This window comes from Muscardinus avellanarius, assembly GCF_963383645.1.
Source record: "Muscardinus avellanarius genome assembly, chromosome: 6".
NCBI classification, from domain to species: Eukaryota; Metazoa; Chordata; class Mammalia; order Rodentia; family Gliridae; genus Muscardinus; species Muscardinus avellanarius.
Window position 1 is genome coordinate 35,845,968 of NC_137791.1, and position 15,321 is coordinate 35,861,288.

At 34.0% G+C, this 15,321-nt stretch overlaps 1 protein-coding gene across 1 annotated transcript in view; it reads left to right on the plus strand.

Moving 5' to 3' along the window:
- The window catches only part of LOC308263899 (bifunctional heparan sulfate N-deacetylase/N-sulfotransferase 3), a gene marked incomplete at its 3' end in the record, with an annotated part of 209,860 nt that overhangs the window by 55,398 nt on the left and 139,141 nt on the right, over positions 1-15,321 (plus strand). Inside the window, exon 2 of the mRNA XM_080697030.1 lies at positions 9,971-10,058. Coding sequence (XP_080553156.1) covers positions 9,971-10,058 — 88 coding nt within the window. The remainder of the gene's footprint in view (positions 1-9,970; positions 10,059-15,321) is intronic.

Below are 15,321 nucleotides of genomic sequence, written 5' to 3' on the forward strand. Positions count from 1 at the left end.
AAAGTGGGTCCAAAAGCTGACAATAGGTTATGGAACAAATGAGAGACACTGAAATATATTCCAGAATCTACCATTATGAACAGACATAAAAATATTATATGGGTCTGATCACTATATAGGTAAATTAGCAGGACTGCTGCTTTTTTTCTTTTGTTTTGTTTTTATTTTTGTTTTTGTTCTTTCACATTGTTGCTAGTTCTTTTTGTTTTGTTTTGGTTTGGTTTTTATTCTTTTTTTCCTTTTGGTTGTTTTTTTTTTGGCTTTTAATTATAATTGTTAGTTTTTGTAAAATGTTTTGTTATTTTATGCATGTTTGTTTGCTCCATTTCCCATTCCTTTTACAAACTTCCTCCCTCTAGTCTATCTATTCTTTTCTCTCAAAACTTTTTTCCCCTTACTGTATCTCCTTGTTTTATATTCAAGCTATTTCTTATCTCCATATCTATATATTCTGTACTAATTACAAGAATCCTACTAACCTTTTCTCATTATCAACATTATACTTAAATTCTTACTCAACTTAATCATATCCTCTACTTTACCTGTATACATTTACCTACTTTTCCTGTATACATTGCCGCAGTTCCTCCCCCATTACCCAACTATTACCATTTAAAAAAAAAAAAGCACTGCTTGCCTGTTCATGAACCTGTTGACACCTCTAAATGCATACTGCTAAGATTGGATTAGATAGAGTACCCACAGTATTACACACAAAAAACGAAGATGCCAAGACATGAGAAAAACAAGCCCAAGCACCCTCAAAATATGAGAATTAGGAACAGTGAGGAAATAAAGGAAATTACAAATACTGACCTACAAGAAATCCAAGAAATAGAATTCTAAATCCTGACTCCAATATAATGAAAGGCCTCACAGTAAGTCTATAGGAAATGAAGGAGAAAACGGAGACATTAGGAAAAATCAGAATGAGGCCTGGAATAAAATGAGTCAATAAATGAAATGACAGTAATAGAATAAAAAATTTCAAGATTATATAAAATTGAAAACATATAACTGTTAGAAGACAGTTTACTCAAAATTAAAAACACAGTGAACAGAATGCAGAAGTCATTACATCAACAAAACTTAAACATCCAACAAGTATGGGGCAAAATGAAACATCCTAAATTAGAGATAAAAGACATTAAACAAGGGATAGAGGTACAGAACAAGGGTATTCATAATATCTTCAGAGCCATAATTTCAGAGAATTTTGCAAACATGAAAAGAGACTTGGACATACACATAAAGGAGGTGTACAGAACACCATTAAGATAAGAACAATGAAGGACCTCCTCATGTTAGGTAATAATCAAAATGGCCAACATAGAGCCTAAGTAAAGAATCTTAAAAGCAGTGAGAACAAAAGAACAGGTAACATACAGAAATAAAACTATAAAAATCAACCCAGATTTTATAACCCAAGTCATGAATGCCAGGAGAGGCTGGTAAGATTTAAATGACCGTGGAAGAAAAAAATACTAAAAACCAAAACTGTGATATCTAGCAAGGTTAATATTCAAAATTGATGGAGAAACAAAAGTGTTTCAATACAAACAGAATATAAAAAATGTATGAATTCAAAGCCAACACTAGAGACAATAATTTAAGAAATAAACCATAAAGAGATAAAAGATGCATTTTTCAGAACCAGAAAAGAGAAGAATTTGATCATCAGGACAACTAAAAAAGAAAGAAAGAAAATTATACCAAACAGAAGATAGAAGACAAAATGATAGAATACAAAACTCATATTTCAATAATAACTTTGAATGTCAAAGGACTTAACTCACCAATTTAAAGACACAGACTGGCAATATGAATTAAGAAACATAATCCAAATATAGGCTGTTTGCAAGAAACTTGCCTTAAAGCCAAAGATATTCATGGACTGAAAGTGAGTGTATGGAAGAAGATATATGATGCTAATGGAGACCAAAAACAGGCAGGAGTAGCAATGCTAATATCCAAAAAAAAAAAGACTTTATTATTTATTTGTTTACTTACTAGTTTATTTATTTATTTATTTATTTATTTATTTTTATTTTTTGGTTTTAATGAGGTTCCTGGAAACCCTCCTACCTCCGGGCTTCACTCCCAGACCTATTTTATATTTTTATTTGGAAACAGAGTCTCTTAAGCCAGCAAGGCTGGCTTCCAACCTGCGCTATCCTCCTGTCTCCACCTCCCAAGCACGGGGATTACACCAGGCCAAAACAGAATTTAAACTAAAACACAGCAGAAAAGACAAAGCCGGACACTCTTTTATTTAAAAGAGTAATTCACCAAGAAGAAATAATATTAGTAAATATTTATGCCTCAAATGTGAGTGTACACACATTTGCAAAACAAACTTTTCAGGACATAAGATCTCACAAAGACCTAAATACAGAAATATTGAGAGACTACAGCATACCACTCATGCCACTAGATCAATCTTCATAGCAAAAGATGAGTAAAGACTCCTCAGAGCTAAAGAAAACTATAAACCAAATGGACCTAAAAGACATATACATATTACAATCAGGAAAAGCATGATAAACATTCATGAATGTATTTCAACATTATTAAGGCAATATAACAATAAACCCAAAGACAACCACATATTGAATGGGGAAAAACTTTAAGAATTCCCTCTAAAAATCAGGAACAAGACAAGGATGCCCACTATCACCACTCTTTTCCAAGATAGTCCTTGAAACTCTTGCCAAAGCAATAGAACAAGAGGATATCAAAGGAATTCAAATAGGAAAAAAAGAAAATTAACATTATCTTTGTTTGCAGATGATATAATCCTTTATCTAGAAGACCTGAAGAACTCAACTAAAAGACTGATTAACCAATTCAGCAAAGTTGCAGGATACAATATCAACCCAGAGAAATCAGTTGCTTTTCTATATGCCAGCAAAAAATCTACAATGAGAGAAATAATGAAAACAATTCTATCCACAATGACCTCAAAACCAATAAAATACAAGGAATAAATCTAACCAAAGGCATAAAAGACTTCTACAATGAAAACTATAAAATATTAAAGAAAGAAATTGAAGAAGACCTTGGATGATCTTTCTTGCTTATGGATAGGCAAATAAATATCATCAAAATGGCCATTCTTCCAAAAGTGGTCTACAGGTTCAGTGCAAATCCTATTAAGAATACCAATGACATTCTTCATAGACCTAGAAATATAACTCATGAATTTTATATGGAGAAAGAGAACACCCAGAATAATCCTCATCAATAAGAACCATGCAGGAGGCATTTCAATCTTTATTTCAAATTATATTACAGAGAAATTGTAGTAAAAACATCATGGTATTATTGCCACAACAACAGGCATACAGACCAATGGAACAGAACAGAAGATACAGAAACAAACCCTCACAAAGATCAATAGATCTTTGACCAAAGGGCCAAACTCATGCTGGAGAACAGAGCCTTTACAACAAATGGTCCTGGGAGAACTAGCTATCCATTTGTAGAAGAATAGAAATAAATCCTTACATCTCAGCCTGCACAGGAATCAACTTGAGATTGATAAAAGCCTTGGAAATTAGACCAGAGACTGTGAAGCTATTAGAGGAGGGCATAGGCTCAACACTCCAACATAAAGGCACAGGTAGTAACTTTCTAAACAAAGCCTCCAAAGCACAGGAAATTAAAACAAGAATTAACAAGTGGGATGACATCAAACTAATAAGTTTCTTATCATCAAAGGGAACCACCATGAACTTAAAGAGGAAGCCTACAGAATGGAGAAGATTTTTACCAGCTAACACCCTGATAGAAGGCTATATATGGAATATACAAGGAGTTTAAAAGTCTCTACACTAGCAAAACAAATTACCAATCAAGATATGGACAACTGAATTGAATAGACACTTCACAAAAGAAGGGATACAAATGGCCAATAGATACATGAAAAAATGTTAAACATCATCAGCCATGAGGGAGGTGCAATCAAAACTGCACTGAGATTCTTTATGCAAGCATAAAGAAGTCAAATAACAATAAAGGCTTGTGAAGATGTGGATAAAAAGGAAATCTTTTACACTGTTGGTGGGAGTGCAAACTAGTTCAGCTGCTATGGAGATCAGAGTAGAGATTTCTTCAAAAACAAAATGGATCCACCATATGATCTGGCTATACTACTCTTGGATATCTTTCCAAAAGAGTTGAAATCAAAGAACTACAATAACATATGCATACCCATGCTCAAAGCATCACAATTTGCAATAGCCAAAATATGGAGCCAATCTAGGTCTCCATCAACAGATGAATGGATTGCAAAATTATGGGAAATACACACAATGGAATTCTACCTAGCAATAAAGAACAAAATCATGTTATCCACAAGATGATGGAATGACCTGAAGAACATTATGTTAAATGAGATTAACCAGGCACAGAAAGAAAAGGGACATATGTTTTCTCTAATATGCCCAAGCTAGGGAATATTAGAGATACCAGAGGTATACCAGATAATGGAGGTATAACTCGGCAAAGCCAAAAAAAAAAAAAAAAAAAAAAAAGAATGAGTAGGAGAGAAAGAAGATTGAGGTGCATTAACAAAGAGCTACATTCAAATATGTATATGAGTATGAATGTAGCATGGTTATCCTGGACACTCATTGTTGGGAAGGGTGGAAGATGGAGTGGACCAGGGAGGACACCAAGTACTGTGTAAATGTATGCCATTGTCAATATGATCCACATTATGGTGTGGAACTATAGTGTACCAATAAAAAATATTTTAAGAAAGAAAGATAATATTGAATTAGAAGGAAATATAGGAATAGTCATCTAGAATGTTCACCTAAGCAGAATAAACAAGAGAAATAAGAGATGGTAGTGGACTGAAGGTAAATAAAATGAAGAGATAACAATTTAAAGTGTAATGGATGGTAGGATGGATGGGTACATAGATGGATAGAGCTGACAATGACAATATTGCCACCTAACATTATTTACAGTGATTTTTAAATAAATAGATAATAAACTATTGCATATATTATGTCTTATAATTCTTTTTTTTTTCAGTACTGGGGATTGAACCCATGGGTATTATACCTCTGATCTACACCCCAGCACTATTTTTTAGTCTTTTCATTTTTGAAATTGTTTCTCACTGAGTTGTAAAGGGCCTTGCTAAGTAGTTGAGGCAGTCTGTGAGCTGCGATGATCCAGTCTCAGCCTCCCAAATGCTGGGATTAAAAGTGTGCATCACCATTCACAGTTCTTAAAATTTTTATTACAATTCTATGAATTAAAGCCAGGTGTGGTGCGTACATTTGTAATCCCCGTGCTTGGGAGGCTGAGACAGGAGGATCGCACAGGTTCGAAGGCAGCCTCAGCTACTTAGTGAGGCTCTCAGCAACTTAGTGAAACCCTGTTTCCAATAAAGCATAAAATGGGTCTGGGAGTATAGCCTGGAGGTAGAAAAGCCCCTGGGTTCCACCCCCAGTAACACACACAAAACAAAAACAAAAACAAAACAAAACACAAACAATTCTATTAATTACATTACTGTCTCTACAATGAAGAAAGTACTTTGTATTTGTAAAATTAATTCCCCTTTAATATTTTCCAATAATGTATTTGTATCCACATCAGTAGTATCGGTAGTACTAATATTAGTGGCAACAATAGGAGAAGAGCTGGATTAGTAATTGTTCCAGTCATTATGCCAAAAACATAAATGAATTAATTAATCTGTGCATAAGGTCTTTGAGGCAATTATCATTACCCCTACCTTACTAGTAATGGGGTAGAGGTTTGGAAAATTTAAAAACATGATTAAAATAGAATAGGGGCAGATCCGTAATATCAGCTGAGGACATCTGACTCCTCAGCCTGTCCTCTTAAATGATTGCCCTGTGAGACTCAAAGGTGGAATTCAAATCCATACCTTTGCATTCCTTATTTGATGTTCTTTTCTTGGAGACAGAGAGTCTCACACTGTACACCCAGGTAGCACTCAGCTTACCAGTGACCCACCTACCACCTAGAATCCCATTCTGCACTTAACAATGCTTACCTGGCCAGTTCTCCTTCTCTTACCCATGCATGGCCCACCTGTATAAGGACAAAACCTGTGTGTTCTGAATGGCATGGCCATCATTCCATCCTTTTGGTTCTAGAGTTAGGTGGAGAGACCCACCAGTAGGCCAGCTTCCTAATTATCAGTGTCACCAGGAACTACATATTACATGGTTCAGTCATGATGCCTAAGTAAGAAAAGTGCTGATAGAAATTAAATTAGATAATTATATTTAAAAATTGAACAGAATCAGGAATAAACTTGAAATTTAAGAAACTTATTCTGTTAATAGGCAACAGGGAGAATCAGTTGTATTCATAATGACATATAGTCATCAAGGGTTCACTGAATTAAAAATGTTTATCTCCCAAATGATAAAGACTAATGAGCAGGACTTCCAGGTGTTAGCTCGACTCATGCATTTCTGTGCTTCTACCAGCACAATACACAGTAACCAATTTATGGAATTTAAGATCAGATGTCCTTTGACTGATAAGTAGATTACAAAACTATGGTATATACACACAATAACACTATAAAGGAGCTATAAAGGAGGACCAAATTATGTCATTTGCAGGAAAATGTATGAAACTAGAAATTATGCTAAATGATATTATACAATATCAGTAAGTGAATGGTTGTATATTTTCTCTTAAATGTAAAAGGTAGAGAGAAATTGTATAAACAAAAGGACCTTCAGATAAATGAGGAGAGACTCAAGTGGAGCAATGGAGGAGTTGAGAGAGGAAAAGGATGACAATTTAATAAAGGAAAGTGTTCAAATAATGTTATGTACTTATGCCAAATTACCAGTGCAAGTGTCAATAGCATGTACATGGAAGGGAAGGTGTGTGGTTTGATCAGAGGGAAAAACATTAAGCACTGTTTATATGTATGTTTCCACCATTCTTAATTGTGATGCATAATTGTGTAATTACAATGCTCCAATGGAAATATGTTAAAGAGAGAGAGAGAAATTGTGTGTGTGTGTGTGTGTGTGTGTGTGTGTGTGTGTGTGTGTGTGTTGGGCATGATAGCACATGTCTGTAATTCCACTACTTGGGAGGCTGAGACAGGGAGAGGAGCTCAGTTTTGTGGCCAACCTTGGGAACCTAGCTAGATCCTATTTCAAAATAAAAATAAAATGAGGCTGGGGGTATAGTTTAGAGATAGAATGCCCTTGAGTTTAATCCACAGTAAAACACACACACACACACACACAGGAAGGAAGGAAGGAAGGAAGGAAGGAAGGAAGGAAGGAAGGAAGAAAGGAAGGAAATAAAATTTAGTTGTGGATCCAGCTGTACTAATGAAAAGGGAACCAAGTGTGGTGGCACATTCCTACCATCCCAGTATTGGGGATTCTGAGACAAGAAGATCACTGATTTGAGGGCAGCCTAAGCAACTTAGTGACATATTCAGCAACTTAGCAAGACTCAGTTTCAAAACAAATAGAATTGGGATGTAGCTCAGTGGTAGAACTCTCCTGGGTTTAATCCCTAGAATCTTCCTTCTTCCAAAAAACAAAAACAAAAAAAAACCCCTAAAAATAAAGGAAGAAAGAAAGAAGGAAATGATCTGAAATGGCAGAATGAAAACAAAACCTAATTTGGGTATATGGCATTAATCAAAGATTTATAACTACTTTACTCTATGAAAATGAGCAAGTGATTTCTCCTTATTTCTTCATATGGAAGAGATAATGATAAAAAAAACATTTACCAATCTAACAGTTCTGCTTTCCACCTAGTTGAGGTAGGTACTCAATGAGAGAGAAAAAAAAGTGAAATTAAATAAGAATGGGAAAATTAGAAAGTACATAAAAAAACCATTAAATACTCATAAGTTGATAAATATTTTATAGTTATAAAATTAAAATCTTGCTTAAGAATAATTTTACTTTAAAATGTAAGGTATTATGTTTTCCTGTTTCATTTAGAATTATGCAAATTAGAGATCTATTTTACTATGATATCTCTCTTTGCATTAGGATCACTATCTTTTGGAACCCTCAGGTTTAAGATTAAAATTCTTGTCTTTTGGTTTTTTTGTGTGTGTGGTACTGGGGATGGAACCCAGGGACATTCTACCTCTAAACTACACCTTAAACATATGAGAGAAAATATATGATCCTTGACTTCTTGTGACTAGCTGATTTCACTTAGCATAATATTCTCTAGTTTCATCCATTTTTTTCTGCAAAGAAAATTTTATTCTTTATGGTTGAATAAAATACCATTGTGTGTATATAGTGCAGTTCCCTTATTATTTAATCTGTTGTTGGACACTTATACACAGTAGATTTTTACTAAAGGAGTCAAAAACTTATGCTGGAGAAAAGACAATCTTTCTTAACCATAGCGCTGGGAAAATTTGATATCTTTATGTAAAAGAAGAATGAAATTAGACTCCAATTTCCTACTTTGCACACATGTTAACTTATGTTGGATCATGACCTGGAAATTAGGTCAGAGACTTTGCAATTACTAGAAAAAAATATAAAGCCAATGCTCCAAAATATAGGCATGGCAGAGACTTCCTCTATAAGACCCCAAATCTCAGGAAATAAAACAAGAATTGGTAAACAGAATGTTACAAAATTAAAAAGCTTTTGGCCAGATAAGAAAACAATTGTCAACCTTAATACCCTGTATGGGGTAATGAGGGGCATGAATGAGAAAGACTCAGAGGAAATCTCACTAAATGCTTTGTGCTTGTATGTCATTATCACTATGAACTGAATTATGATGCAAGACTATAACCTACAAATAAAAGATAATCTATAAAATGGGAAAAAGTATTTTTCCATCTACTCTTCTGATAGAAAGTTAAAATCTAGATTATATAAAAAAGAAAAAAGAAAAAACTAACAAAAAATAGCCAAAAATAGGCAATTAAATTAAATAGACACATTTCTTTCAAAAAAATACAAGTGACCAAAAATATGTGAAAAAATATTAAATATCATTAGAAATCAGTAAATTGCCAATAAAACTACACTAAAATTCTGTCTAACTAAAATTAGAATGGAGTTAATATTAAAAAAAAATACAAGCTATATCACATGCTGTTGAAAATGTGGGGAAATAGCAATTCTTACATGCTATTGAAGGAATTATAAATTAATAAATCACTAGGGAGATTACTATGGAGTTTCCTTAAAACACTAGAAATGGAACCACCATATGTTCAAGCTACACCTTCCCTAGGCATCGTTCCAAAAGAAATAATGTCATACTTTACTGATACACGCATATATATTATTATATCAGCATATTTCACAATAGCTAAGTTGTGGAATCAACCTAGGTATTCATCAACAGGTAAATGAAAGGTTTGTCTTTTAAAGCTCAAAAACGTATCTTAGAAATAACGATATAATTCTTTGCACATGTTTTCTTATAAAGCTGCACTTAAAATAAATGTCTTTAGCCAGGTGTGGTAGCGCACGCTTGTAATCCCCATGCTTGGGAGGTGGAGACGCTGGCTTAAGAGACCCTGTTTCCAAATAGACCTATAAAATAGGTCTGGGAGTGTAGCCCAGAGGTAGACAGGCTTCCAGGAACCCCAGTACCACCAAAAAAAAAGTCTTTGTGACAATTGCTTATGTATGTCCATATATTATATGTGTGTGTGTGTATATATATATATATATATATATATATGTTTATGTTCCTTTGATATAATATAATATTTTCATTTAATAATTTTTCTCTAGCTGTTATTGTTTGATTTATTGTAAGCTAACAGATTTGTAACATCAAAAGTATATCTCTAATTTTAAATAGATAAAGAAACTATTGTCTATTATATAATACTTTTACATAAAAAGTGATTTTATTCTCTGAATCCAAAAGGAAGATTTTTCAAAACAAATTTCTTAATGTTATTCTTATACATTTTTTTTAAAAAAATTCTATATTTCAGGCCCTGCTTGATACTCAGAATCTTTTACGTGCACAAATCACAAATTTTACTTTCAACTTGGGATTTTCTGGAAAATTTTATCACACAGGTAAGAAAAAGGGATTAACTACCCTAACATCATTGCTTCTCTGATCACTTAGCATACCTTATCTCACACTTTTCTACATTTCTATGCTCTCCCTTTTTAAAAAAATAATTTAATTCCATTTAAAATATTATTATAACCTTTAGAAAATGTTTATAATCTTATGGTATTATCTAATGGCCTTTCTTTTTATTAAACTACTATATATATATATATATATGTATATATATGTATATATATGTATATATGTATATATATGTATATATATGTATATATATGTATATATGTATATGTATATTTTTTTTCTCCCCTCTGATAGATTTTTTTTTTTAACTTGGGTACTTTCCATAGGACACAATAAGGATATCCTCTCTCTAATCTAGGAAAAGTAGGAATCAGGAGAAAATAAGGACCAAGTTTTGGAGGGAGCTTGTTGTCTTTGCATAATATAAAGCTTCCACAAAACTATAAGGCAAAGTTGTCTAAGATCAGTAAATTCATTTTTCTTTTGTTTTGTATATTGGTGCACTGTAGTCATATATCTTAATGGGATAAAAGACTTGTGGAGACATACATGCACACATTATCAAATTAGCTCTTACCTGATTCCCATACCATTCCCTCCCCATCCCTCCTACCCATGCTTGGCTTAGTGATTGACTTTGATATGTTTGTTTAAGTTCATCATGTTATTTAGAGAGTTTCCCTCTTACCCACTCCCATCCCCTCAGTTAGTTTGCCTTATTTGCTTCTCTATAGGATCTCCTTCATCTAGAGTTCCTCCTGTTACCCATTTCTCGCTACCTTTGGTATATAAGGGAAAGCATCCAATTTCTTATTTTTTGTGACTGACTAATCTCACTTAGCATAATGTCCTCCAGTTTCATCTATTTCCCTGAAAATGATATAATTGCATTTTTCGTTATGGCTGAGTAAAATTTCATTGTGTACATATCCCATAGTTTTGTAATCCATTCATCTATTGGTGGACATCTTGGCTGTTTCCATAGTTTGGCAATGGTAAATTTTGCAGCTATGAATATAGAAATGCATGCATTTGTTTGGTATTTTGGTTTCCTTTTTTTCGGGTAGATACCCAGAAGTGGTATTGCTGGATCAAATGGTAAGTTTATTCCAATTCTTCTGAGGATCCTCCGTACTGTTTTCCAAAGTGGTCACACTAATTTGCAATCCCACCAACAATGTTTTAGAATTCCTAATTCTCCACATCCTTGCCAGCATTTGTTGTTTGTGTTTTGAATGATTGCCATTCTAGTTGGAGTTAGGTGAAATCTCAGGGTAATTTTGATTTGCATATTTCCGACTGCTAATGGTGTTGAGCATTTTTTCATGCATTTATTGTCCATTTGAATTTCTTCTTTTGTGAATTGTCTACTTAATTAACTTACCCATTACCCATTTGACTGGGTAATTTGTTTTCTTAGTGTGGAGTTTCTTGAGTTCTCTGTATATTCTAGATATTAGTGCTCTATCAGAGGGGTAGGTGGCAAAAGTCTTCTCTCATTCTGTTGGTTCTAGTTGAGAATTCTGGCAGTTCCCTTTGCTGAAAAGAAGCTCTTTTGTTTCATTCAATCCCATGTATTGATTTGCCTTTTAGTTTCTTTTGTCTTTGGGGGTCTTGTTGAGAAAGTTTTTATCTTTTGTGGTGTTGGATCTATGCCCTTTTCATGGAGCCTGAACGCTTCTGGTCTAATTTCCAAGTCTTGTATCCATCTAGACTTGACTCTTGTGCAGGGTGAGAAAGTGGAATTAATTTACATTTTTATGTATATGGTTAACCAGTTTTGCATATGTTTAACCAATTTTTCCAGCACCATTTGTTAAACAGGCTCTTTTTTTTCCACTATATGTTTATGAACCCTTGTCAAAAATCAGTGGACTGTAAATGTGTGGATTTGTTTCTGGGTCTTCTATTCTGCTCCATTGGTCTATGTGTCTGTTTTTGTGCCAGTACCATATTGTTTTTATTACAATGGCTTTTCAACATATGAAAATTAATCCATGTAATTCATCATATAAACCAAACCAAAGACAAAAATCACATGATTATTTCAACAGATGCTGAGAAAGCATTTGATAAAGTCCAATGTCCATTTATGATAAAAACACTGCAGAGAATTAGAATAGAAGGAACATATCTCAACATCATAAAGGCAATCTACAATAAGCCCAGAGCCAACATCATATTAAGGGGAAAAAACTTTGAAAATTCTCCCTTAAAACAGGAACAAAACAAGGATGTCTATTATCCCCACTTCTTTTCAGTATAGCACTTGATACTGTAGCCAGAACAATAAGGCAAGAAAAGAAAATTAAAGGAGTACAAATAGAAAAAGAACTCAAATTTTCACTATTTGAAGATGACATGATACTAAGAAGACCCAACAAACTCAACCAAAAGGCTTATAGAACTCATTAACAAATTCAGCAAAGAGACTGGATACAAAATCAATCTTAAAAAATCAGAAGCTTTTTTCTATACCAACCATAAATCCACTGAAAAAGAAATTTAGAAAGCACTTCCATTCAGGATTTCTCACACACACACACAAAAAGATACTAAGGAATAAACTTAAACAAGGAGGTAAAAGATCTCTACAATGAAAATTATAAAACTTTGAAAAAAGAAGTTGAAGAATATCTTAAGAAGATGGAAAGATATTCCATGTTCATGGATAGGCAGAATAAATATCAAAATGGCCATCCTTCCAAAAGTGATCTACAGATTCAATGCAATGCCCATTAAACTACCAAGATCATTCCTCATTGACATAGAAAAATCAGTCCTTAAATTCATTTGGAACAACAGAAAACCCTGTGTAGCTAAGAGTTCTCAGCAACAAAAACCATGCAGGAGTAATCACAATACCTGTCTTTAAACTATACTAAAATCATTTTTCAATAGGAACATATAATTCAATACACAGTTTTTCAAAAATTAGATGGTATAAAATATAATTCAAGTACAATTATTTTTCTTTCTAAATGATTAATACCTGTTTCTACTAAAGATTCAGTCATTTTTAATCAAGTCTTAGATGAAAGGATAAAACATCACTGTCATATTAGTAAGATGTTATTTCAGGAAAGGGCTTTATTTTATGTGATTTATTTTTATTCTGTGAAGGCTTTGTGACCTTTTGTGGTAATAGAGTGATGAAAATAAAACACTACTTTTTAGTGAAAAATAATAATATTCAAGGTAAAATACTTTTCATGCATCTTCTCATTGAACCCTTGGAGTTACATAATAAATTGCCTTGTTTTTTAGATAATATCATAGCTACGTAATAGCTTTCAAAATCATAAACCTTGCCAAGTATAAAAATATGTCTTAACCCTAAGTAAATCAAAACAATTCTTGTACATTAAAAAAAAATTGGATTTTTATTGTTTAATTTCAATTCTTTTTATTCTTTATTTTGAAATAGGGTCTCTGAGTTGTAAAGGGACTCACTAAGTAGTAGCTGAGGCTGTCTCAGCCTCCCAAATGCTGGTATTTCAAGCCTGCCCCTCCACACCCATCTTAATTTCAATTCTTGATTGGGCAAGTCAAATGACAAAAAATTTCTCTTTATCTATAGGTTTGATAGTTCAGTGTTGAGAGGTGACACACAAAGACACACCAAATTCCAAAGTGACAAGTAGGTTGCTTTATTTACAGGCCAGCTGAAGGAAGCAGTACCCATTCTACTGCCACCTTTTATACTTGCTGGCAGTATAGTGGTAAACAGTACCACTGCTTACCTAGCATTAGTTTCAGCCACCTTTTATACCTTTCAGTTACAGTGTTTGGAGTAGGAAGAGTCAGGTATTTATGGTTATAAAATTATTACACTGTTTGACAAATACCAGGTGTTCATTTGAAATAGGCAACATATTTACTTAAATACTACTATCTTGTTGCCAAGACAGCTTCCTTATACCATGAAGTAGCAAAGCAGATTACCGAAACAGATAATGGCAGTTAAAATTCCTTTACATATACAGTTTTAGTTACAGGATGGGCTTGCCTAAGGATTCTCCCTAAAGGAGACAAATGGCCTCATTCCCCACTGGTTTTTATCACTGAGTCACATTGTGGACTCATATGAAGGCAAGAGGTTATATTGTCTCCTAATAACTAGTAACTTGAATTCACTTACTCCTTCCCTGACATAAGTCACTGAGTGATTTATGATGCAGGGCCCCACAGTTATAGGCAGTATTAGAAGCAGTAAGGGGCCTGTGAAAATAGCAACTAACCCAGAGTATAAGATTATTCACTCCATTTTTTTCTTTTTAAGGTTGTTTCTAACCAAAACTGGCTTTTTCTAATAACTCCTGACTTATTTTCCTTGTTTTATGAACAGCAGATCTATTCCTCTCCTATTTTGTAGGCCTACTTTCACAAGTGTATCTACCTGTTCTTCTAACAGGAGATTGAGTTTTCTAGGTGCTCTAGGTCAGCATCAATTTGGGAGCCTAGTTCTTTAATGTTTTTATTCCATATCACTAAATCAGATGTTCCAATGGGTGCTCATCATGCTATCCCTGTTCTCACTTGAGCTCTTAGCCCAGTTTATATTTCAAGGTATTCTCATCCTTTGTCTCCCTGATAGAGATAGACTTGGGGGAAAACAAAGACCAAAATGCAGAGAGTTGGTGTTTGTTGTAACTGATCAGAGGGGAGACACTTGTCTGTAATACTGTTTTAGCCTCGTTTTTTTCAAAAACTTTATACCCATTTTTGTGGAGGCTCATAAATTCCCACAGCATCAGTAACACAGAATGATAACATAAAAATCAGCCCTCTTGTCTGAGTCTTATTTTTAGTGGATCTGGAGATAAAGTTACTTTGCATCTGCTGTACTCTGCTGGAGCTTTTCTTAGCTGGGTGTTGTGGATTTAGAGATTTCAATGACCTTCACTGCTGTAGGGGTGGTGAGGAAGACAAGATAGGCTCCTTTTCAGGTTGACTCTAAAGTCCAGGAGAGCATCTGTTTTGCCCATGCCAGGTCTCCAGGATGGAAAGTGTGTACTGGCTCTCCAGTGGTGAAAAGGTGGGGAACTTTTCTCAGCCTGGTATACAGACTTCCTGGTTTGCTGGAGTGCCTGAAAAGGTTTGAGAAGGGAGTGGTATATACCATATTAGGAAGGTCTACTAAACATTATTTTAAAGAGTATGAAACCTTCCTGATATGGCATACATCTTACCCAGAGGATGGTAGAGGGGAGAAGAGTGGCCCAGCTTTTGCCAGTTTTG